The sequence below is a fragment of the Echiichthys vipera genome (assembly GCF_963691815.1).
Source record: "Echiichthys vipera genome assembly, chromosome: 3".
NCBI lineage: Eukaryota > Metazoa > Chordata > Actinopteri > Perciformes > Trachinidae > Echiichthys > Echiichthys vipera.
Window position 1 is genome coordinate 32,379,845 of NC_139828.1, and position 26,314 is coordinate 32,406,158.

The 26,314-nt window shown below is 42.5% G+C and overlaps 1 protein-coding gene across 1 annotated transcript; it reads left to right on the forward strand.

Moving 5' to 3' along the window:
* slc5a9 (solute carrier family 5 member 9) lies at window positions 1-18,804 on the forward strand (the record flags this gene model as incomplete). The annotated part of the gene is made up of 13 exons (XM_083911433.1): window positions 1-111; window positions 974-1,045; window positions 5,695-5,799; window positions 6,564-6,728; window positions 6,854-6,959; window positions 7,666-7,746; window positions 7,865-8,070; window positions 8,576-8,711; window positions 9,826-9,933; window positions 13,211-13,361; window positions 15,727-15,895; window positions 16,176-16,391; window positions 18,493-18,804. Exons 1-13 carry the CDS (start codon window positions 94-96, stop codon window positions 18,802-18,804), a joined length of 1,845 nt encoding a protein of 614 aa, XP_083767559.1. The 5' UTR covers window positions 1-93.
* Window positions 18,805-26,314: the final 7,510 nt, after the last annotated feature.

The window sequence follows — 26,314 nt, forward strand, 5'->3', positions numbered from 1 at the left end:
TCCTCTGGGAACACCACTGCAGCTCCTCCCAGCACAGGTCTCAGTGTGGATGCTGCTGATATCGCTGTGGTTGTCGTCTACTTTATTTTTGTCATGGTGGTTGGAATCTGGGTAAGACCTGAAAGCTACTTTTTATTCTAAATATTATTATAATATTTTTCTTAATGATATAAATCTCATATTAATTATATTAATCCCCTATGAGTTTACACTTAGGTCAAATGCGACATAACCATTTTTGGATTCCACAAATTCCAATAAATTATCCTAAAACATGCTCAGAGGAAAAATACTTAACCCTTGCTATACCTGATGAAGAGCCACTTTGGTCTCTAAAACCAATTAGTATTTTTCTTTATGTGAAAAAAAGAAAGCTTTACAGTGACCTACATGAGCAAGTGCCAGTGTTTAAAGTCATTTTTATGATTGCAGGTTCCTGTACATGCTAATCATGTTTCTATACATGGATTTTATCTATTTCATAATGTAGGCTACCTGAAACTGTCAGTATGTGTTTTATGAACCAGGCCAATCGTTTGAAAAAGATTATCTGTACTTTCGTATTTTAAGAATACAGCAATTTTTGGAGCTCATAGTCAGGGCTGGCTCTAGACTTTTGAGGGCCCAAGGCAGAATTTGGTTTGGAGATCTTCTTTATCCTCATTGAAGTTATAAACACTGACACACAAGCGGGAGGGGGGGCCACTGCATAATTTGCAGGGGCTTTTATACCTAGTGAGTGTATGGGCCAACTGGCTCTGTTTCAAGCTCTCTTGTGGTATATTTCAAATGCTTTTGGGGGCCCTCCAGTAGACAGAGGCCCTAAGCAGCCACAGAGTTTGCTGATGCATCGGGCCAACTCTGCTCATAGTGGTAATTAGTTGTAAATGTTTGATATTGCATATGAGAACGCATCAATTTTTTAGTTTTAAGCATACTGCTGGCCTAATCTCTACATTCGCCTTTTCTATAGTCATCAGTGAGAGCCACTCGCAGCACTGTGCAGGGGTACTTCTTGGCTGGACGTTCAATGACATGGTGGCCTGTGAGTACCAAACTTCTGGTGTGATGTGCATGATGTTTTGTTCTCAATTTCATCTTAAAGCAAAACTTTACATCCAAAAGGATTATTTGTATATCAATTACTCAACACCTGTTACCTTGATCTTTTTTTAAAAAACTTTGTTTTCAATCACATGATGCCTCCACGGTGAACGGAGAATCCAGAACCGGACTGTCACAAACGGTAACTAGGAAACAGGGGAACTGGGACCCAAATCCAGACACAAAACTTCAGTGTCAGTTCAAAAGGCTTTAATACAAAAAACGTGCTTCAAAGTGCACTGTGAACAAAGGGGAAAGGAGTGGGGGACTGTGTGTGGTGAAGTAGTCTCAAAAGCGTGCCCAGTGTTTAGTGAAGAATCTCCAAAGGTCCGTCCCTCCACGTGGTATGGCGTCCTCTGGGTTACAAACAATTTGCAAGCTGGAGATGATGACCACAGGGAGAGGACAAGCGGGTGGTAGGCAGGCAGGCAGGCAGGCAGACAGGTCGACAGGATAACGGGTGACTGGAGCAAAAAGCACAGGAGTAATTAAGAACAGATTCACAGAGAAGTGGAGAAAAAACTGAGTACATAAGGAGCCAAGATTCATAACACGCTACAGCTCTGCTGAGAAAAAAATCTGGCGACAAATGAGTCTCAGGGGCGTTTTAATATACAGGAAGGGAGGTGATTAGTGCCAATGAGTTTCACCTGGATCAGCCTGCCCGGAAAACCACGCCTCCAGCTCACAACAGACAAACACAGAGAGGGGAGACACATACAGGGAAACACAGACAGAGGGAGACAAAACACAGGAACAAAAGAGGAGAGAAGGGCTGCCAGGATTGGAATCATGATACGGACAAAAGTGTTGATGAATTCAAGTTATAGAGAGCTACATTTAACAGCAAAACTATGTCAAAAACACCGTTTTACACACTTTCAAGTTGTGTAGCAGAAAAAATTCTCATCATCCAGGTGTATGCTCTGTACTTCCCAAACACATACATGAAACACAAAACCTTACTATTTAAAACACATTCGTATAAACATTGACACACTTGCCTGTGCAAGCAGACTCAGGTAACACATAGCAAGTAACTGATATACAAATGAGGGTGAAGTATTCCTTTAATGAGCTATATTCTATATACAGTGGAGATCAAAATTAGAGAACAAAGTATTAATTCTTGATTTATTTGATAGAATATCCGCTGTGGCTACAGATTCATTTAAGTCCCTCAAACAGGCCGGTCGTCCACGTAAAACATGTGCACGAGAAGGATGGAGGAGAGAATTATGCAAAGACTTTCAATGGGGAATCGGTTCAACACTGCAGCTAGAGTTGGTCTCCAGTTTAGTGCTGAACAGGGCAAGGATCTGTCTCAGCACACAGTGTCTCGCCGTTTAAGACAATTTAGACTGAAAGCCCACTCTGAAACCAAACCTCATTAGCAGAAGGAATAAAAAGGTTAGACTTGCCTTTGCTGAGGAGCATGTTGTGTGGACAGAGGAGAACTGGTCCAAAATGCACTTTAGTATTGGCTTCATCAGATCCTGACCTTCAGTATGAGCTTGCAGTTTAATGTAAAATGGTCAGGACAGGAATCACTCTAAGTTAGCAGCGAGTTGCTGCCCAAAGTAAAGGAGTTCAAGCATGTCAGAAGAGGGAGCGGACCTGGAAGGCAAAGCTTTTGATTTACCAGTCAATTTACGTTCCAACCCTCACTTATAGTTATGAACTTTGCGGTAGTGACCAAAAGAAGGAGATTGCAGATACAAACTCCATAGGTTGGCAAAACTATAAAATTCAGAGGAAGGACATTCAGAGGGAGCTCTGAGGAGAGTCACTGCTCCTTCACTTCAAAAGGAGCCAGTAGAGGGGGTTCAGGCATTTGATCAGGATGCCTCCTGGGCACCTTTCTTTGGAAGTTTTTCTGGACATGGCTTGCTGGTCGAGAACCCCAGGGTTCAGAACATACTGGAGAGATTATATATGGCATGGGAATGCCTCAGGATCCCCCAGGAGTTGCTGAGTTAAAAAAAAGAGTTATTCAACATTAACACATAAGGGTGAAGAATAAGGGTGACACACATAAAACTGACAACAAAAAGGTCTAACTGGAGAGATAACAAGATTTGGAAACTTCTGTCAGTAAGGCTGTAAATGGAAAACAAATTCGAGAAATGGCTACAGGACTCCATAACTATGGTTCCACTAAGTGAGAATACATCTGACACAGAAAAAAACCCTGTTGTGAGTGTGAAAGGGAAACAAAACATACTAGAAAACCTGCTCAGCTTACTCTAGCTTTTTTCTACTCCGAGTTCCTCATGTATGGCTGAACTTCTCACCCTATCTCTAAGGGAGACGCCAGCCACACTCATGAGAAAACCCTTTTCGGCTGCTTGTTTTCCCGGATTCTCGGCCTTTCGGTCATGACTATACATAGGTGAGGGTATGAATGAAGATTGACAGGTAGATCATGAGCTTTGCCTTCAGGCTCAGCTCCCTTTCGTGGAAATGCAATACCGCCCCGGCTGCTCCGATTCTGCAACCGCTCCCCACAATGACTACACCTCGATATCTTGTCCATGAATATCAGAAACAGGATTGATGACAAAGCAAATTCCTGGTGGAGGCCAACCCTCACCACAAACGAATCTCGATTACTGCCTAGAATGTGGACACAGCTGTCTCTTTGAGTGTACAGAGATTGGATGGCCCTGAGAAGTGAGCCCCTTGCCCCATGCTCCCACAGCACCTCCCACAGTATCTCCCAGGGGAGGCCATATGCCTTCTCCAAATCCACAAAACCAAGTAGAATGGATGGACATACTCGCAGGCCCCCTCCTGGATACTTGCGAGAGAAAAGAGCTGGTCCATTGTTCCATGTCCAGGGCGGAAGCAGCATTGTTCCCCTTCAATTTGAGGTTCGACAATTGGCTGAAACCTCCTTTCCAGCACCTTGGAGTAGACTTTACCAGGGAGGCTGAGTAGTGTGATACCCCTGTCATTTTCACACACTCTCTGGTTCCCCTCTTTGAACAGGGGAACCCAACCACCCCATGTAATGTTGAAGAGACATCTTCACCCAAAGGTTTCAGCATTTCTGGACGGATTTCATCAATCCCTGAGGCCTTGCCACTGTGGGGCTGTTTGACTACCTCAGTGACTTCCGCCAGGGAAATTAATGACAATCTCCATATGCCTCCAGCTCTGCCTCTACAAAAGAGGGTGTGTAAGTCGGATTCAGGAGTTCCTCAAAATGCTCCTTTACCTCCTCAGTTGAGATCAACAATGTCCCATCCTCACTGTACACAGCTTGGATGGTTCCCTGTTTCCTGCTCCTAAGGGGGCTGGGCGGTTTTCCAGGATAACATATCCCAGAAGGCCTCCTTCTTCTTTAGTTAGACAGCTTCCCTGACCACCATTGCCCACCATGGTGTTCTAGGGTTACTGCCCCTTAAGGCACCTTAGACCTTGAGATCACAGCTCACTGCCCCAGCTTCAGCAATGGAAGCTTGGAACATTGCCCACTCCGGTTCAATGCCCCCAACCTCCACAGAGATGCCAGAAATGCACCACCAGCAGTGTGCGTTGAAGATCTCTCAGACAGGGTCCTCCTCCAGACACCACAAGTGTCTCTGCTTTCATCAGACGTTCTGAAATAGATTTTTCTCTGATAAACATATTAGTAAGCCAGCAGTGTTGGCAGTGATAGAAGATTAATCTGTCCCAACATGATTCAGTTCTCCAGATTGTTTGTTTGCTTCCTTTCTTTTCTTTGTTTTGTTTCATCATAATTTAATTGCAAACCAACTAATTAACTAAAGATCTCCCTATTCCTCTTAGACTTTTCTTTTTTGGCTTTGGAATCAACAGCTATGGTAAATCAAGACTGTTATTGAGGTTTGGCAAAATGTATTGGATAAGGCACCGGGCCGTAGACATACATAGGTTATGATGCATATTTCCGTGGACTGAAATTATGTAAATGGAGATTGTAAGAATCACTTAAGGCCTACAACAATGATTCTGTAGACCATCTTGTGATGGGATCCCACCAGACATCACACAAAATAGGGCCAGGAGTGCAAAATTGCTTAGCGCAATTACTTTCTACCCTCTTACTTTCGGCGCCCTTGGTCAGATCACACCCATCTTTGAACCTGGCCCTTATTTTGATCTCAACTACACACCTGTAAAGTTTTGTGACTGTATCTGGCACAGTTGTGATGCTATCACAGTGACAAAATCTGTCCACAGACTTTCAAAATTTGATGTCAAAGCCACGGGAGGCCACTGTAGAAGGGATATAGAGCTCCACATTGCCTAGCCCTGCTCTAGCCTCTTGTCCTCCTCCCCCTGTACCCCCAGACAAATATATATATATATATATATATATATATATATATATATATATATATATATATATATATATATATATATATATATATATATTTGTCTTGGTTTAAGTTCAGTCAGTATTTTATTGATTCCCTGTACGTACTAAACAATTACACTGTAATACACAGGCTGTAATCTAAAGCCTTATCAAACATTCTATAAACTCAACTTTCTGAAAAACTCTATTTTTAAAGTAAAAATAAGCTCTTGTCATTGTGAATTATCTGTATTTGTCTACAGATCGGAGCCTCTCTGATGTCCAGTAATGTTGGCAGCGGTTTGTTTATTGGTCTAGCGGGAACAGGAGCAGCTGGAGGCATCGCTGTTGGGGGATTTGAATGGAATGTAAGGAACATAGTGTGGGACTAGAAACTCTAAATACTCAATTCCATTGCCCGCAACTCAGTATTTAGTGTATTCAAGTTTGGCAGGAACAACAGCCTTCAGTCTGTGTGAATAGAATAAGAAAAAAAATGGATTATCAGCTTTGTACATCTGGACAATCCCTGATGCGATATTAGAATCTGTTGGGGTCCAAAACAAAAATTCACAAGAGGCTCCTCCAACAAACATTCATCACCATTATGTTATAAATAATCTGGCACCAACTAAAAATAAACAAAATACACATCAGTTGTATATATTACATATATACATTAGACTATATACTAGGGGTGTGACGAGACCATCAGCTAACGTGATGAGATGATACACGATATTGAGTCCACAAGAACAAGACAAGGCAAAATTCTAACACTATTTTTTAATTTTCAGTATTTTCTCAATAGGCGCAGTTGATTTTATTCACATTTTAATATTGCAAGATCTTGTGGGTTGTATCTCGCCACACCCCTTTTATATACTATGCTTAATTATTGTATTTCACCTTTCGTATATATGGTTTATACTGCATACTGTACTATGTCATAATCCTACGCTACATTACTACACTTTACCTTGTCCTATGTCTCATATCCTTTATTGTATCATAATGTACCATATCATACTGTATTATGTTAATATGCTACTGTATTAATACAAACATACACTGAGTACCATGAGCAGACAATTGTGACAGTGTGTTGTTGAGCTTGTGTTTGTTTCTGTAGGCAGCGTGGGTGCTGGTGGCTCTTGGTTGGATTTTTATCCCTGTCTACATCTCTGCTGGAGTGGTGACCATGCCTGAATACCTCGCCAAACGCTTCGGAGGCCAGAGGATACGCATATACATGTCTGTCCTGTCACTCATCCTCTACATCTTCACCAAAATATCTGTAAGCATGCACACACACACACACTACACACACATATACACACGCACACGCACACTTACATTTATTAATTTTGTGTGTGTGTGTGTGTGTGTGTGTGTGTGTTTGTGTGTGTGTGTGTTACCCAGACAGATATCTTTTCGGGGGCACTGTTTATCCAGGTGTCGTTTGGCTGGGATCTCTATCTGTCCACAGGCATACTGCTGGTGGTCACTGCTGCTTACACTGTGGCAGGTAAACACACACACACACACAAACACACACACACACACACACACACACACACACACACACACACACACACACACACACACACACACACACACACACACACACACACACACACACACACACACACACACACACACACACACACACACACACACACACACACACACACACACACACACAGTCCGTCTTAGTCTTTTTATCTTGCCCTAACCAAACGGTAGCGAGAGACGTATTGGTCTTACTGTTGCTCAGCTTACTCTAGCTTTTTTCTACTCCGAGTTCCTCATGTATGGCTGAACTTCTCACCCTATCTTTAAGAGAGACGCCAGCCACCCTCATGAGAAAACCCTTTTTGGCTGCTTGTTTTCCCGGATTCTCGGCCCTTCGGTCATGACCATACATGGGTGAGGGTATGAACAAAGATTGACCGGTAGATCATGAGCTTTGCCTTCAGGCTCAGCTCCCCCCCCCACGTCACATACATGCCCTTTTTTGGTAAGAGGAAATGAGGCGGTGTCTAAGTCTGACAAGATGGCGAAGTAGGCGAGGGCAATTGGATCAGGTTGAGAGAACGCACCCCGACGGGTATGCCACGTCCATTTTTTATACAGGTTTCAGAGAGCTGTCAGCCGTCTTACAGTCTATGGTCCTAATTCTCATTATATCATAACTCATAAATATATATGTTTGTCTACCTGTCTGTCTGTAGGTGGTTTGACAGCAGTGATATATACTGATGCGTTTCAGACTTTGATCATGGTTGGGGGAGCCTTTGCCCTAATGTTCATAGGTAGGGTACACACACTCACACACACACACTTATATGTCAAACATCTCACAGAAAATAACACCCAGTTTTCTCTTACTGCATGTGTGTGTGTGTGTGTGTGTGTGTGTACATTTTCCAGCATTCGCCAAAGTTGGCTGGTATGAGGGTCTTGTGGACGGTTATATGTCAGCTGTTCCCTCGGTGACAGTTGCCAATACCACCTGCCACCTGCCTCGTAGTGACGCCTTCCGCTTGTTCAGAGACCCTGTGTCAGGGGATTTACCCTGGCCCGGTCTGGTGTTTGGGCTCACCGTACTGGCTACATGGGTCTGGTGCACGGATCAGGTGACTTTACCTACATTAACATTCCATAGCTTGATTGGATCATCAGTCATTTTAAATTTGTGTGCTCAAATCAATCTTTTAGATGGTTCAACTGAACATTGGATTTAAAATGAAACGACTGGGATGACAAACTGTACATTGGCAGATAAGCTGTGTCTTGTTAATAGCTTCATTAACAGAAAAAAGTTATACTTCCTGACTGACTGGAGTCAGTATAGGACACAAACTATCAGAGCCTGTTGTCATAGCTCATAGGAAAGCATCGATATCACCAAATGGTGATGAGGACATTTCTGCATTCAGGATGGTCCTCATTGAGGACAGTTTGAAGGTTAAGACTGTAACCTAAAGGCTGTTTTATGTCAATGAAGGTCCTCACAAGTATAGAAATACAAACGTGTGTGTGTGTGTGTGTGTGTCTGTGTGTTTGTTTGTGTGTGTGTGTGTGTGTGTGTGTGTGTGTGTGTGTGTGTGTGTGTGTGTGTGGGTGTGTGTGTGTGTGCAGGTTATAGTCCAGAGATCTCTGTCAGCCAAGTCTTTGTCTCATGCCAAAGCAGGTAGTGTGTTGGGGGGCTACCTCAAACTGCTGCCCATGTTCTTCATTGTCATGCCAGGCATGATCAGCCGATCACTGTTCCCAGGTCAGTCTGCCTGCCTCACTCTGTCCGACTGTCATGTCAAATGCTTTCTTTGTGTAAAAAGGAAGTGCATCCCTTTGATTTGGTCATGACCTCATTAAACCAGCCAAAAGATATACTAAATATTAATAACGTGCTTCTAGCGGCCGCTTTGGCGGTAAGATGTAACTACAGGCGAGCCTCTGGGACTTCAACTCCCAGAGTTCCTTTGAAAACCGAACTGCGTCAACTGCACGAGTAATTAGATTGGCAGCTCTCCCCTGTGCGATGTGGTGTGATACCTTCATATGCTCCATATGTCTGTTGATCCTCCATTGTGAGTCGGCAGTAATGAAATGTTACTGCATTAGTCAGACACATGAGAGCGAGAGTTCGAGTGACTCTGAATTCAGACTTGAACGTTCCGTTTCATTGCACTTTCGATTACAAGTGAACGCAGCATAATCCGCAGTGATCAGCACCACCTGGGCAGACCAACCGCTGCTGACTTGACATGTAAAGCATCGCTAACCTTCCAACACATTTATATTTAGCGAGGAATTGTCTCCACAGACACACAGATGTTATTTCTCAGTAAAGAGGCAACAAGTGCTTTCATTAGTCATTTGGTCAATCACCACTGACTAATTTGCTTTGACTTTAACTAACTCTGTGATAGATAGGAACCTTATAGACAATTAACTAGATGGAAATCTTACGGATTATAACTTTAATTTAATGTATTTATGAAATTCAATACAGTTTGCTTGAACAGCTTTTAATGTGAAGATCCATTGATATACCACACAGGAAGGTAGTCTCTCTCTTACTGGAATGACAGGAAAGATTTCCAAAATATATAACACTCCAGCATGTTTAAAATGGTTACCAGTGATGTAAAATGCATGTGCAATGAAAACATGCAAACAAACATTGCATGATCTTTTAATGTACGATAATCAACCTGTGTGGAAGGCAGGAGCAGCTGTTTTGAATATCTATACGTTTTAAGAGGCAGTGATTGAAGAAGCTCCACAAATAACCGTAACTTATTAACTTCATCTTATATTTTGTGTGTGTGTGAGTGTGCGTGTGTGTGTGTGTGTGTGTGTGTGTGTGTGTGTGTGTGTGTGTTTAGATGAGGTAGGTTGTGTGGATCCAGCAGTGTGTCAGAGAGTGTGTGGAGCCTCAGTTGGTTGCTCCAACATCGCCTACCCTAAACTAGTGGTGGAGCTAATGCCTGTGGGTGAGTATCTCTCTCTCTCACACACACACACACACACACACACACACACACACATACAGACCTATGAGGTTCCATCGGTATCTTTTAAAGGAAATGCGTGCACGTGCCCGTGTGATTAATAGAACAATTTGTTACACGTGCGCGCGTGTATGCGTTGTTACGTTTGCGCAGACTTCATTACGCGTAAAAAGAAGCAGCGTACTACACTTAGAGCGTGTGCACGTCTGTCTTTCACTGTTAGATGTTTACCTTCAGGTGATTACACGCATGTGCGTTTGCATGTTTTGATTGTTTGCAGCCGGAAGTAGATCTTGACTGCGCGCACCATTACAGGTATATGAGCGCGTAAGGTAGTTTCTCTGTGTTCCATTTTCATCCAAGTTCAGAAGTTGGAGGAAGTTCAGACCTCAGTCTCCCTGAATCAAAGAACTGGTCATAACTTTTCCGGACACTCTGAAACACCTCCTCTGGAAACACACTCATCTCATCAAATTTCCCTGGATTGACTAATTCTGAGAAGCGCATGCTTTCTAAATTTGCAAAACGCAGAGGTATCTGCTCTGAAAGATTGTCTAGGATGGCCATGTACAGATTTCTGTAGTGCTCCTTGGGATCCTGCAGTTGTGACATACGATGCTTTCTCAGGGGCTCAGTTTGCAGGTTAACACAACTCTCGGAGTAGAGAGCTTGTAGGTGGCTGGGTACAGCAGGGATGGGGTAAACAAGCTCAGACGCTCCTCCTCTTGTCTTGTACCTGTGTTCTATTTCATAGGCAGAGTGCATGACTGCTCCTCCAAAAGCCTTTGCATCATCTCAGCATCAGTCAGAGTGTTGATAAAATAAAAAATCTCCACACTGCTCCAGCTCTGTGCGGTCAGCATACACAATGGAAACCTTCGTATATATCGTCCCTCAGGCGGAACAGGGCTTCACTCTGCCCCGTATTCTCTCTGTCAGTTCAATGCTGATGGCTGCTGCATGCTCTGAGCAAGGCCGTTTGGCAGCGTCTATTTCATCCACAATACCCTGGTCGCTCCTTATTTTTTATTGTTAAGAATTTGATAGAATATCTGTCTATACCACTACTGCACACACCATCTGCATGTTTTTTTTTAAATAACCAAGGCACTTCAACAAAAACCTTTATTTTGTGAAAATAACAGTGATCAGAATGAGAGAACAGTGTTCATTGTGTCAGAAGAGAAGATTTCCACAATGTTTTCTTCTCTAGGATTAAAAAATTAACAGGAAGTGTAGAGGCCACAGCTTTGAATGACTTCAGCACATCTGCACCCAAAGGACATCACTAGTTTCTAACACTGCTCTGGTTTGATCTGCGTCCATTCTTCCACAGTTCACTAACTGGAGTGGGTTTCTTACACATTCATTTGTGTTCAATCAAGTGTTCATTCAAGGATTTTCCAGAGATTCTCTATGGGGTTTAGATCTGGACTTTGGGCTGACCATTTCATTGTATCAATATTCTTAGCTTCAAGGAACTGCATAACCTGTTTTGCAGTATGACGGGGCGCATTGTCTTGCATAAAAATGATAGGGAGACGACTGCAGTGAAGGTGTTGCATGTTACTGAAGGAGGTTAACATACACATTTGCATTCACTCTGCCATGTAGCTGAACAAGAGGCCCAACTCCTGCTGCAGAAAACATCCCCCAAACCAGAACCTCCTCCAAACTTAATTGACTTTTTTTTTACACACTTTAGGTTCAGTCTTTCCCCAGTCCTACGCCAAACTTAGGCTACGTTCACACTGCAGGTATTAATGCATGATTCTGATTTATTGCTCAAATCTGATTTTTTTGTTTGGCTGTTTACATTAAGTCTTTAAATGTGGCCTGTCTTTGGATTGCTGTATGAACAGCTCACGCTCCTGAAGTGACCTGCATGTGTATATGATCAGTCTTTTTGCTGATGAGAGGTTTGGTCACTGCAGAGTGGGCTTTCAGTCCAAAAAGTCTTAAACGAGACACTGTCCCGAGCAAGATCCTTGCCCTGTTCAGCACTGAACTGGCGAGCAACTCCAGCTGCAATTTCCCATTGCCCATCTTGCAAAGTAACTGCCAGATAAATAGGGTATGTCCAACAATGAAGTAAATTGTCACCGGGTGCCAGATAAACACCAATAACTGGGAGGTATCTGTAAGTATCTGAAAGTGTTTTTGTTTTTTTAACGAAATAAAGGTTTTTGTTGAAGTGCCTTGGTCATTTAAAAACACATGCTAGTACAGCAGTGGTATAGCCACAGTGGACAGTCTATCAAATTCTGAACAATAAAGAATGACAAAATTTCAAAAATAAATACAGTATTAATAACTTGTTCTCTAATTTTGCTCTCCAGTGTATATTATAAACATCAGTCCTCTGGCACCCGCTGTTCCATTGGCGAAGATAGAGGTAGATACACAACTAAATTAAACTTGCCACGTCTTTGCGCCAATGTGCAGTGGCAGCAGCACTAGCTCCGTTACATGGTATTCAACAGGGAAGGCTGCCTGTTGTTTGCTCGGAAACGGTAAAAATTATCCGATGCTCAAAACCGAAAGGGCTGCAAAGGAGAGGAGGAGTAAAAGAAAGAACAATACAGAGGTAAAGAAACACCACAGCAATGTGCACTATTATGTTTACTTGAGCATTCATTTTAAAAAAGTGGACCTGCCATCTTGCTGATTAGCTATAGTGTCAGACGATGGAGTAGCGTGTTATCAGCTGATTGAAGGGCCTCTGCCACTCTGATTGTACTGTAGTGTACCTTCTGGAGATAACTAAACAAGTAAGTTGTTAACAGGGCTCTCAAGTTTTGAAGACGGGGGAATGGGGTTGCATATCTTCAAAACTCTAAGAAGTAAAAGAATGCTTACAGACGCTCTAAGAAGTAAGCGAACACACCCGCATGGAGACAGCGATCATTTCATTGGTCACCTGGAATCCTATTGGTTGAGGAGTTTTGGTCGAGTTGTCACCAGAAAATCTGAGCGTCCATCAGAAATTCACAAGCTTGAGAGCTCACAGAAGCAGTGTGAGTGTAAGGAGAAGAGCTGAAGCTGGGAGCAGGAAATCTGTGCACAAGCATATAGTTTGAGCAGATTCACAATAAATGTGAAGAAACTATTTGAGCACAACAAAGAGCTATTTCAGTGCAAGGGCAGAGTTTATGAAGGAACAAATGATTAATGATGAAATAATAGTTTTACAATCTGTAAATATCAAATGATTCACCTGATATTTCACCATGACTTTTGACCCTTCTCTCTTGTGCAGGCCTTCGTGGTCTGATGCTAGCAGTGATGTTAGCTGCTCTGATGTCATCTCTGACCTCCATCTTTAACAGCAGCTCCACTCTGTTTACGCTGGACCTCTACTACAGAGGCAGGCCCTCCGCTTCAGAGAGGGAACTCATGATAGTTGGAAGGTAAAGCTGGCTGTAAATACTAACTGATGCATGTCACAAGACACCCCTTGTAAAGGGCCAACTCTTAAGTTAGAAATGAGATCAAGTATCCCTGGAATCTGCCTTCTGTGATATCACTCCTCAACCGCCTGCAAATTCGTTCAACAGGTTCAGCAGCCAAATTCACAATTTGAAAACATATATAGATGAAAAGTCAAATCTATAATGATGGTCAAAGAATGAAAAATGTTTGTCAACCAGGCTTATGGCATTAAAGTGAAATTCCAATGTGTAGGGACTCTTCTCATGCTACTGCAGAGGTTTGCTGTTATTTTGAGCAGTTTTAGTGGTTAAAAAAGACGTTTTAATGCCTTCACTGTACTGCCCCGAGCTAATCACTGTTAGCCACGTCCAGCTGTTAGTGACTGTTAGCGACTCTCCGGGATATGTACGTTAATAGTTTGTACATGAAAAAACTCTCTGGATGGCTTATTTGATGTGGCTTTAATTCAGACATACTGGGTAACCTCTTTGGACAGAGCAATAAAGAAATAGGCTACCAAAACCTATACTCGTCAGTACGGACAAGGGAATAAACAAAGGAAACAGATGTGGCTATAAACACCAAACAAATAAACTAAAAATCACTCTTCTTCAGTGGAACACAAGGGAACAGAAATAATAGAGAGGAAATTCCCAGAGAAAATACAAGGCTGTGGTAATGCTGGAGGGACAAGACACTGGCAACAAGACCGGGGAAGACGACGACTATATACACATGAGGGAGGGTGACACAGGTGGACACAATCAGGTAATCAGGGAACACAGCAGATCAGTGACACAGGAGGAAGGGCAAGTGACCTGAAACAAGAGGAAGAGTACTTTTACAAATAAAACATGAATCTCACGAGACAAATACCAAAGACAGGAAAGTTGTAGTGCTATCCTGAAACTCTTACCTTCACACTGCCATCTGAAGGCAGTAGGTATCTATTACCTCTGGTGATGTGACGTTCAAAAACGATCCAGTCCTGGGGTGGCCGGTGGATGAGTGGTTAGAGGCTGAAGGTCCTCGAGGAAGCGGTTGCAGGTTTGACTCCGACCTGTGGCCCTTTGCTGCAAGTCTCTCCCCCATCTCTCTCTCAACCCATTTTGTGTCTGTCCTTTATAATAAAGGCTTGAAAATTTGGCAAAAAATGATCAAAAAAAAAAAAGAAAAAAGATCCGGTTCTATTAAACGGCTCTCTGGGCAGGAGAACCGAGTCGTAAGCTGGATCCACAGTGCCGGGTTCATGTTTGGGCAAGCACTTTGAGGCACTTCACCTCCTTCTGCGACTGTGACAGTGACAAACACACCAAATGCACTTTTACTGACACTTTTGAGCTATTGAACATGTGTGATAGACAGGCACCCGTGCACGATGCCTGGTCGATATACGCTGATAAATAGTAACCCCCACCCATTAAAAAAAGAAAAAGAAGATAGGTGAGCAATTCTTTTGAACGGCTTTCATAAAGGAATGGAAACTATAAGGTCTGTCTCCCATCAAAGAGCTGTAATTACCATCACTATCTGTGGTCTCAGAATGGAGGAATTATGTTTTTCTCTGCATGAGAAAATGGACACATGGTGTGAGAGCGTGTGAAACATGTCAATTGAGTTTCATGGTGTAAGAGTTTCTCTTTCTGTCTCTCTCTCTCTGGTTGGAGCGTCCATATTTGATTAATTATTTTGTTCACTTTGTTTTTGGTTATTCCTCCTGTACAGAGCGATTTTATTTAGAGATTTATTTGTTAACTTTGCCTTTTGTTTTTTCTTCCTGGACGGAGCGACTTTATTTTGTACTTTCCTTTATTACTGGCGGCTTATGTTTTGTTCCTCCTGTGCGGAGTGATTTTTTTTTGTTTGTGCCTTTTGCTTTGTGCCACGTTCCTGTCGTCAAGCTAATACATTCAGTGTTGATCCGCGAACCTCCGCATCTGAGTCCTCTTTCCTGCCTGGGCCTGACAGGTCTACCACTTCTCTTCCATCTTATTTTTATCATCATTTATTAGTATACCTTCTTATCACCACAGTCATAAGAAGTAAGGAGATGTTCTACAGATGTATTATATCATCAATGGCACATTTAGAGGCTTGGTAACAGCTCTACAAAAAAAAAACAATAATTATTTGTGCTCATACCTGGAAAAAGGCCATTTTATCCTCTATTTCTAAATTGATCATTAGAATTGAATAGAATCAAACTGTTCATTATCTGATCCAGGTCTTTTCAGACACACTCAGCATGAAAGTAAAATGATTCTTCTGTCTTTTAGATTGTAATGACCTGAGACTCTTTTTGACCTCACAAAAAGCTGACAAAAATATATTGTATGTCTTCAGGATCTTCATCCTGGTCTTGGTGTGTGTCAGTCTGATGTGGATTCCAGTCATCCAGTCAGCCAATAGTGGACAGCTGTTTGATTATATCCAGTCAGTGACCAGCTTTCTAGCTCCACCCATTACTGCTGTATTCCTAATGGCTATCTTCTGGCCACGAGCCAACGAGCAGGTAGGTCTCACACACACACAGCTTGCTAGCTGTCTGAATCCAGAATTTAGAGACGGCCATTAGTGCACTGCAGTACATGGCAGACTGCTCAGTCATGGCGTTGAATGCTCATTTCACTCATGATTGCAGATAAATCACCATATACTGTTGATGTGTCAACAAGGTTAAAAACTGGATTTTCATTGAGGGTTTTCATTCAAATAGTAAAAGTAAAGTAAAACATGTAAAGCTACATAGAGTTTTATATATATCAGCATTTAATATTGTGTGTGTTTCTCAGGGTGCATTCTGGGGTCTTATGTCTGGACTAGTGGTGGGACTGATCCGCATGGTTCTGGAATTCTCCTATACACTTCCCTCCTGTGGTCAGCCTGATCATCGGCCTGCTGTCCTGGCTGATGTCCACTACCTGTACTTTGCTCTCATCCTGTTGGCTTTCACCTGCCTTATCATTGTTGCCATCAGCTTGGCCACTGCACCAATACCTAAGGAACATGTAAGGAACATGTCATACATACTCCTGTCCAAACTGTGACAGTGTCACTCAAACGTTGCTACTTTGTGACCTTAGTGAAAGAAGCTAGCTCAGAACTATAGTCGGAAGTGCAGCCCAAACATCTGTCTGCTGCTCGCATTAACAATCACAACATCGGCTGTGTTAGCTGTAAGGGTTGAAGAACACACTTACTGTTTACGGTTACCGAGTATCTTCTATTCTCACAGATGATATGACGCTCGTTGGATAATTCAACGACGATGTTTGTTGAGGCACTGCAGAGGCACATGTACAGTGGCCCTGGGAGCTCAATGCACTACATATTAAAAACTCATTTAAATAGACAAAACACAAGCAAATTGAGCAAAAATCTTCACCAATTTGAAAAAACATGCAGCATTTAGAGAAAACACAATCAATACAGAAATGTGCTGCAAGTAGCACAAACTACAACAAAAAAACGTTCCCAGGGGACATTAAAAAGTGATGCACGAGGCTGGGATTTGTTGCCATTTGTGGCTTATGAAGTCTGCTATCCGTCAGTGGTGTTGGAAAATTAGCTCAAATGATTTATTTTAATAAACATGATTCACGTCATTGCAGGTATCTATTGTTAACCTTTTGCTTATTAACCTGCCAATTTATATTATCTAATGAAATGTAATTGCGAAACCGGCTAACGTTATGTTAGCTGGCTATAGTTACTTTCAGACTTTCAAGGATGAAAGTAAATTGCAAATTGTTTAATTAATGGTTTAAAACACATCACAGTATGTTGCAGTTTGACAGAATTAATGATATTTGAAAAAGAACAGGACCCTTTCTGTAATGAAAGAACAGACAGCAATTGCCTAATTGTTAACTGATAAACAAATTAAGCAATTGAGGGATTTCATTCCATTAGAAATGTCAGAAAAACCAACTGGTAGTTTAACTGCGTTTTTTTCATACACTGTAAAACAGAAGTCGATGTAGCAACCGTGAAGTCACCCACTGGTTTGTGGACTACAGTTTTGAAGCCAGGAGATTGCATTTTGGCCGTCGTCATATTGGATTTTTGAAACTGGACGTGACCATATTTGCACAGGAGGGCGGGGCTTAGGAGGAGCACCCAGCAGCATCAGGCTGTTTACTGTACTATTTGTCATTTATATAGCACTGCGCTAAGCTAACCACTAAAGAGGGAAACTGCCGGCTTTTCAACAGGTTGACTCGAGTCATCTGATGGACTTTTGCCTGCAGGTGAGATGGGAGCTCTAGTCGCTGACACCGTTTGCTGCACAAAGTGACACAGAATCAGTTGAAAATTGCCAGTTTCCTTTGAGTTATCGCAACGATAGTTAGCTGGATGCAACCGAATGCTGATGAAGACATTTTCAGGCCACCACAATGTTCCAGTGAACAATGATAAAGTAAACACACTAAGTGTCGAAGTCCTCAAAATTTAACACAGGCAACACCTAAAAACAAGTTCACTGCTATTTTACTGTACACATTGTTTATGTATCGCTAAACCTCTGTTGCAAGTATGGCGACCTGTCAATCACGAGGTAGCCGCACCCTAAAGCATTCCCTGCTTCATGGTCTATTTTTCTCTAAATTTACAAAATGATCATGCTGTATTGGACCAGCACACTTATGAAACACCTTTGTGTAGTATCCCCATGTCTGCCAGAAACAAGACGTTGTGTTTGTTGTCTTTGTGACATCACATTTGCTTGACCAATCACAATCTACAGCACAGCCACCAGTCCCTGAATGGGGTATAGTCCTTCACGCAGTAGTGCTTGATATTGAAAGTACTGGGAACTAGCTTTTAGCGTCACCCCCTGAGCAGTGCTGACATTTAGTTCCAGGAAGTCGTCCACAAACAGGTGGAGAACAGTGGACACAAAAAAGCTGTACCAATGACAGTGTTGTGGCCATGTTACATTCCTACAGTGGAAAAGGGCTAGTCCACATTTAAATGTGAACCTGTACTACCTGCCTTCGATTTAAAGGTAGACCATGATAAGCACTGGCAGTTTTGCTGTAAAGGTAAGGGAGTGTCGGGCAAAAACACTAACACAGTCATGTGCACAATCTTGTCTCTCCTTTCCAGCTGTACAGGCTGACCTGGTGGTCTAGATACAGCCAGGAGCCTCGGATCGACCTCACAGGTCCCTGGATGACCCCTGACCCTGTGAACTCTGACCTCAGCCTGGAGTCTGACCGTTTGCCAGAATCCTGGTGGCGGAGAGCTGTTATGAGGCTCTGTGGTCTGACAGCTAAGGGCTCTGCTTCTGTATCTCCAGTTACTGAACACAGCGAACTGAACTCACTGCAGGAGGAGCCACTCTGGAGAAGAGTCTGCAATGTGAACGCCCTGCTACTATTGACTCTTAATGTGTTTCTCTGGGGATATTTTGCCTAATAAGTTGTCATCAGTAAGCTGAGATTGATGTACTGGACTGACATTTGGTCCCTTTTTTTATGACAGAGATACACAGCAATCACAGCAGTGGATATACTAGAATAAAATGAATAGAAGCAATAATAGCAGTAATAATAATAGAAATATGAATAATGATAATAGCAGCAGCAGCCAGCATCATGCAGGACCACGGCAGCAGGCACCACCACAATCAGCAGAGACCTGCTAGACGACAAAACACAAACGACTCCTGGGAAGAAGTTGAATTAGTAATAAGTAATGTATTAATGAGACATGGATGATACATTAATGAGACATGGATGATACAGACAGAGAGGAGAGAAGCTCAGAGTATGAGGAACAGGATTATCCCCCGGCAGACTAGGCCTATAGCAGCAGAATTAAGGACTTGTCCAAGGGGAACCTGAGACAGCCCGTACTATAAGAAAGTTAATCCGTAACAACACACAAAGAAAGTGTTCCATATATGTCGATTCCCAGATATCTATGAACTAATCATTCCACAATGATTCATGCATAAACTGTATGTTCAAGTTTGTTCTCTACAGTAATAACTCAAGATCTAATAGCATTTGATTCAGGGGAGATTCTGGTGGCTCAGTTGTTGGAGTGGGCGCCCCTTGTACAGAAGCTGAAGGTTCTCGCTCAACCCTTTGCTGCATGTCAACCCCCCCCCCCCCCTTTTCCTGTTTATCTTCACATGTGCTATAATAAAGGCAAAAGGGCCAAAAGTAAAATAAAAAGCCTCCACATTGTCTATTATTTTAATTATGGATGCCTTAAAGCTCATTAACCTGCTTATACCATGGGCAATTGCCAGGACCTCGGCTACGAGCCAGAGAGCTAATGTTATGCTAGCAAGATTCAAAGTCATTACATTGCCTACATGGACTATATAGAAGAGATGGCCGAAGCTACTATGATGTTATTATGTCACCCACTGTAGCTACAATGGACACCCTGCAGCCAATCTGAATGGAGTATTAGAAAGGAGTACAGTAAAACCCCAGAACAATAGAGCCACTGTGGTCTGCCATCTTAAATCTATCTCTCAACAAGCATATGGCACAGAAAGGGACCTATGTTTCCCGGTCTGTTATTTTTTCACAATCAGTGCCGAATTCCACGGCAAATAGGCTGATGTAGACCCTAACACTACCCTCTGACCCTGACCCTCAGCGTAACCCCTAACCCCTAACAAAAGGCTGAATTAAATCAGTGAAGGCAGAGACTTATGTGAGTGGGGAACATAGGGATGACCCCGGAGTGATCAAGCCTTTTTTGCTACTATGTCATTGTTTGTATGCTATATGGGCAGGCAGAAGCCCAACTGAGAGTTGAGCGGCAGAGTTGACCGAAGGCCTCCTTGAAATTGAAATTGAAATTGACCTGAAAGTGACCAACAGTCGACCCACAAATAGTGAAGTGCTGTTTTATATGACCGCTGTGGCTGCTAGTTGCCCAGAGTCTCATTTGATTAAATAACTTTTAGTTAACGTCCCTGAATTCAGAATGAGTCTTCAAACATTTAAAACTGCTTAAGAGGAAGAGAAGAGACAGGATTTAAATGTATTGTTATTAAAGTGAGATTCCGGCTTAAAATCTTCCCATGGTCTTTTACTATTAACGGAGATATCCCGGCCAGTCGCTAACAGCAGGACGTCGCTAACACTGATTGGCTCGGGGCAGTACGGTGAAGCCATTCAAACGTCTTTTTTAACCACTAATACTGCTTAAATAATCCCAAACCTCGGCAGTAGCATGAGAAGAGTCCCTACACAGGAAACAAGGCACCAACAGCGTAGTTAGTGAACCCAGAGTTTGTTAAAGAGTGTTTTAAAGACTTACCTACTGGCCCCTGTACCAGCTCCTCTCATAGTAAAGTCCATTTAAGTGGATTACCAAAGTCAATCCAAAAGGAAGGAGCCCATTGGTGCTTTGTTTTCTGTGTAGGGACTCTTCTTATGCTACTGCAGAGGTTTGCTCTTGTTTTGAGCAGTATTAGTGGTTAAAAAAGACGTTTTAATGCCTTCACCGTACTTCCCCCTAGCTAAACACTGTTAGCCACGTCTGGCTGTTAGCGACTCTCCCGTATTTCTCCGTTAATAGTTCATATACAAAAAAAATTACTCGGTGGCTTATTTAATGTATTGCTGAAAAATACCATGGGATGATTTTACGCTGGAATTTCACTTTAACTGCATTTCCCGGCCCCGGATGACTGCACCTCTCTCACCTCCAGTGAACATTTAAATGTACAGGTGTACCGTCTCTATGTCACCACTCGGACACAGTCCACAGTTGTATAGTTCATATCTGGACACATCTGGCCTGACAGTTCCTGGTCTTATTTTGGTGCTTTTTCTGTGTGATCACCGCCGAAGAAGCGAGTAGAATTAACCTATACACATCTAAGGATCTACAACTGAAGTTTCATTAATGTACATGGATATTTACATTCTTATTAGTGTATTAAAGTGACTTTACTGAGAGAAACTAAGAACGTTCCAGCAACGCTCAGCTGGTATTCAGTCAGAAATGGAAATCAAGCAGCTTTTACGGCATTACCTGGAGTTGTTTATGCATGTCATTTTAACGTGTGGGATGGAAGTACAGCCCCGGACCACCAGCACTTAATCTCCGTTGCAACTGCTGATTTATCTTTTTTTTTTTAATTCTGAAACAGATGCAACTTGAAATGTAGCCCAGTACAATGGGTGTGATAAAAGTAACTAAGTAAACACAACTTTGTTACAGTAACAACAGTAAATGTAATTTTTATTTCTACCTCTGCTTTTAACAAATGTGTTGTCATAGGCAGTAGAAATGAGAGATACATCAGGTCTGTTTTCCAGAATATGGCAATGAAATGTTTATTTTGTCTTCTGTTGACAAAGAAAAGAAAGAAAACTTTACAAAGTAACAATTCAACACCAGACTCAAACTGTTTTTATACGTCTGTTACCAAAGACTGCAGAAATGTGACAATGGAGCTATGGTGAGCATGTAAAGAAGTTGAGAGATGTCCGCAGAGAGGGGGGGCTGTGCGTGTGTGTGTGTGCTACATTAACATGTTCACAGGGTTGGCCCAGCTGGAACTCAGCTTCCTCCTTCAACACGCACTCAAGTGGAAACAAACAGCTTAGTGATCAGACGATCGGGACAAAGAATACATGACACCACCTGGTGACAGTGATGTGGTCAAACACCCGCAGTGAGTCAGGCAGGGAGGATTTATTTAGTTTCCCTCCTTGTTTTAGTTTTTATAAAGCTTTCAGGACATCATTTAGAAAATGTCTCCGATTTCATTCAGCCAATAAAAATTGAGTAGCCATAAAATCGTTACAACACAAACGTAGATATGGATTTAGTATCTGTCGAGCCTGACACTGGATCTAATACTGATGCCATAACACACTGATAACAATGTATCAGCTGAGCAGGAGGGTTCAATGTTTCCTTGCAAACAACAGTCTGACAAAAACTAAAGGTCAACTTGCTGGAAATGTTTTGCTTTCATCCACATCTCAGTCTTCATCAGCCCATGAGATTGTTCAGTTCTTATTTAGAGTCTGATTAACGCTGTAATTTCAGCCATATTGGACTATTACAACACCTAATATTCATTTTACATAAACAATTTGGATAAGAATCCTTCAGAGCTGTTTTTTCTCACACGGCCATGTTGTCAGGACCCTTTGTGTCACTTGTCAACGCACTAAGTAGCCCCACACGTCAAACTGTGACGCTGTTTTAAACACAGGGAACACGTGGTCAATACTGGGAATGCAAGCGAAACTACTTGGCTAGGAAATGGCTGTGGGTGGGGTTCAAGGTCATTTGTAACTACAGTGAGGCATGGGACATGAACAGTGGTGTCCGGTGTTTGTATTAATCCTGGAGCACTTGCTCTGAACCTCATTAACAGCTGTGGAAGGAATTATCTATTAAAGTTGTACTCCATAAGAGTTCCATCTATTTAATTTTCTGTTCAGTTTCTCTCTATCACAGTGTGAGTTAAAATCATGTGACTCACTAATGAAAGCACTTGTTGCCTTTTTGCTGAGTATTCACATCTGTGTGTTTGTGGAGACATTCCCTCCATAGATGGAAATTAGACTCCATGTTAGTGACTCTGCTGACAGTGGTTGGTCTGTCGGCCCAGATTATCACAACAGTTATGCTGCGTTCACTAGTAATCAGAAATTGGTAATTCCAAATTCTGAGACAGGGTTGTAGTAAGGGTAGAAGTGTTATAGGAACATGTGTGTGTGTGTTTAGGAGGGGAACATATAAGGGACGGACTGGAAGGAGAGAGGGGAATGTTTCAATAAAGTTTACAAAAGAGCAAAAAATAAAAAAGTCAACACACACAGTGACCATGAACGTGAAAAGATGGAGGCTCTGAAAGAACAGGGTCACTGCCAAAGAGGCCGCTAGAAACAAGCTATCTAATTTCTAATGGAGTACAACTTTAAAGCCTGGTGCGTTTCATCCAGAATCACAGAGGGCTGTGACAACATGGTGGTCTCGGACGCCCTGGGAATGAGAACGTGCTGACATTTTGGGACAACTCACTCCTGGATTCTCATCAAAAGGTCAGACGGCTGCTGCTCTAACTGTATCACAAGATCTTCCTCAGCAGATGAAGCTTGAATTCTAAATTATCTAAATTCATTTTAAACATCTGTACCATAGAGGCGTCCCATAAGCCACTTCTTCATCTCGGTGTCACTTTAGACTTCTTAAATGGGGATCTTCAAGAACTGTGACTTGTATTGAGCAGGACATTTTGCACACAAATCATAAATAAAGTCGTCAGCGCTGTCGGGCGGACAAATTATGCAACAGCCACACTGTTTCTGAGTGACTTTAACTGTATATTTGGCAATTCTGGATGCACGTTGTTCTTTATCTACCAGCATATTATACACCAATACTGATACATCTGTTAGGTGACCGGTGTGTACTGATTCATCAGTCAGGTTTTAATGAACATTTCTGAAAGTCATAGTAACGGAGTCCAGATGTTGTAGCACTGGGATGAATGTGTCGAATCACCAACATGGACACATCACAACATCATTCTGTTCAGTAACTGCTGCCTGCAGCGCTGTTCACAAAAGCAAAGCCGCTGTGTACCTGCTCTGTCATCATGCAGGTGGAAACTACATGGACATTACACATGGATTTTTTAGGCTAGGCCATGCAGATTGAAAGCTATTAAAGAGGTTTCAGGGTGCCTCAGCTTCAGCAAGTTGTGCTTGAAATAGTTGATGATAGAAGGATATGTGCTTGTGTTCATTCTTTCAGAGGACAGGGAAGTTTGCTTTGTATGAGTTTCTTCAGAACTGAGATGAAAGCATGTGCACACAGCCCTGCGGCTCAGTCTTGGTGCATGTGGGCAGAGCTTTTGTTGAACATGACCCACCAGCAGTCACAGTGGATTATGACACATGATGTCAAGGCAGCCATAAACATCTCCAGATCATCTTTCACACTCTGATGTGATATGACTAATACAAAGGGGACAAAACATCAACAATTCAGGAAAACAAACAACAAAATTGTAATCTCTTCATTTAGAATGTGAAGTGAAAAAGAAAAAGAACTCAAGGCACAAATAAATACTGCAGAAAGGAATACAGTTGTGTAATGGTGAAGACAGCATCTGAATGGTCTTACATACTTTGAGATTTCAGATGGTCATGTGAGGGATGGGTGGATTCAACCTCAGCTCACACTGAGACCCAGCACTGATCAGAGCCAGCGACGAATACTAACTGATGATTTCTCAGTCTAACGTATGTCATCCGGACCAGAGGTTTGGCTTTGGCCCTGCAAACGTTCTACTGAACGGATCCACCAGAGTAATGGAATGTAGCTGGATCTGAAGCGCTACATGCTGACTGCCTTGTCACACCATGTCCTAACTGCTCTTCATGAAACAAAACAATGACATTTATTCATTCTGATGCTGCTCAACAGAGAAGTCAACTAAAGCACAATGAAACCTGTTAGATACTTTACTCATCTACTACTGCTTCACTTTTAAAGGTAAACTTTGGATAATCGGAAGTGTGGTTGTATGAGTTACTGATCCAGTCAGTACATGACTGTCGGCACGTCACCAGTTTGGAGAAGCAGACGAGCTGCTGTGGACGAGGGCAGCAGCTATATATCTTTTAGACACTTCTTTCACTTTTAAGGTTGAATATGGAAAATGAGCAAAGCACCACCATCTAGTGTCTCAAGATCGTAGTCGCAACAACAAAAAATAAGTCCAGCAGTCGGGTTGCCAGGTTGGTCAGGCCCGACCCAGTAGCGACAGGAGGCCGAAGTTGGTCTGAGTCTGTTTGAACCCATCCCCTGCTGCAAATCACACCATAAAAACAAGGATTATAGGAGTTTGACTGACAGTTAGCGTTAGCTGTTAGCGATCAAGGAGAACTCTAGCCATCTGGGCCTGCGTTTTAATGGCATTTCTCTCCTTTCTCTCAGTCCATGGAGTGAATGCTCAGCCTATATTGACTCTGGTTTTTGCCCGTCTCTGCTCATTCAGTTGCTGGGACAAATAACGCCCCCTTCACTGAGGCTCAGAGGCAGCTGCAGGATTGGCAAACTCCATTTCACCCAGTGCCAGCCTACAGTAGCTGCAACCAACAACAGACAACCCTGGCAACCAGCAACGCCCAACACTATTGGCTGCTACCATGGAAACACAACGGGACAGAAAGTCATTGTCAAACCCGTCAAAAGAAAATTTAAATATTAATTCAGACTAAATATCTTATATTTCACCACTTTACGCCTAAAAACATAACAAGCAGAGTTGTCACTCACTGCACCAATTACATTTTTCTGCAACCGAGGCGTGTTCATGTGTTTCAAGTGGGAATGATTTTCTTTGAAAACATAGTCACAGGACTGGCTGTTGCTTGGTGGGTTTTGTTCTTGTTTTGCATTACCTTGCCATCAGACAGCACTATTTAAGATTTTGCTTTTTTAATTTTTCCTACTGTCATACCACGTCATCATGCAGCAGATTAGAGGAACACTGATGAGTGATGCTAACCTGACTCTTCAGATGTTTGAAGGACATTGGAAACTGATTGGGAAAGGGCATGCACTTCTAAAACATACTGATGATGCTATTGCAGCATCTAAGCTAACCTCTTTAGGAGGCGCAATTGTTGTTTTGAACAAGCGTTCCCTTCTCGTGTCGTCATCACCCCCCCCCCCCCCCCAACTGCAAGTAGCTCCTTAGAGGACGCTGATTGGCCAGACGACTTCTAGCGCAACACAAACACATTAGTTGGAGTCTGAGGATGGATTTTTGTGTGACCTGAATGCGATTCTTGTGTGATTTTGTGTTATCGCAAGAATTCGAATCCAACATACCATTACAATAGATAAGGGCCATTGGTCTGACCATAGTGGAATTGGCTGAGAACATGAAAGTTGCTGCTCTACCACTGCCTTGATCAGT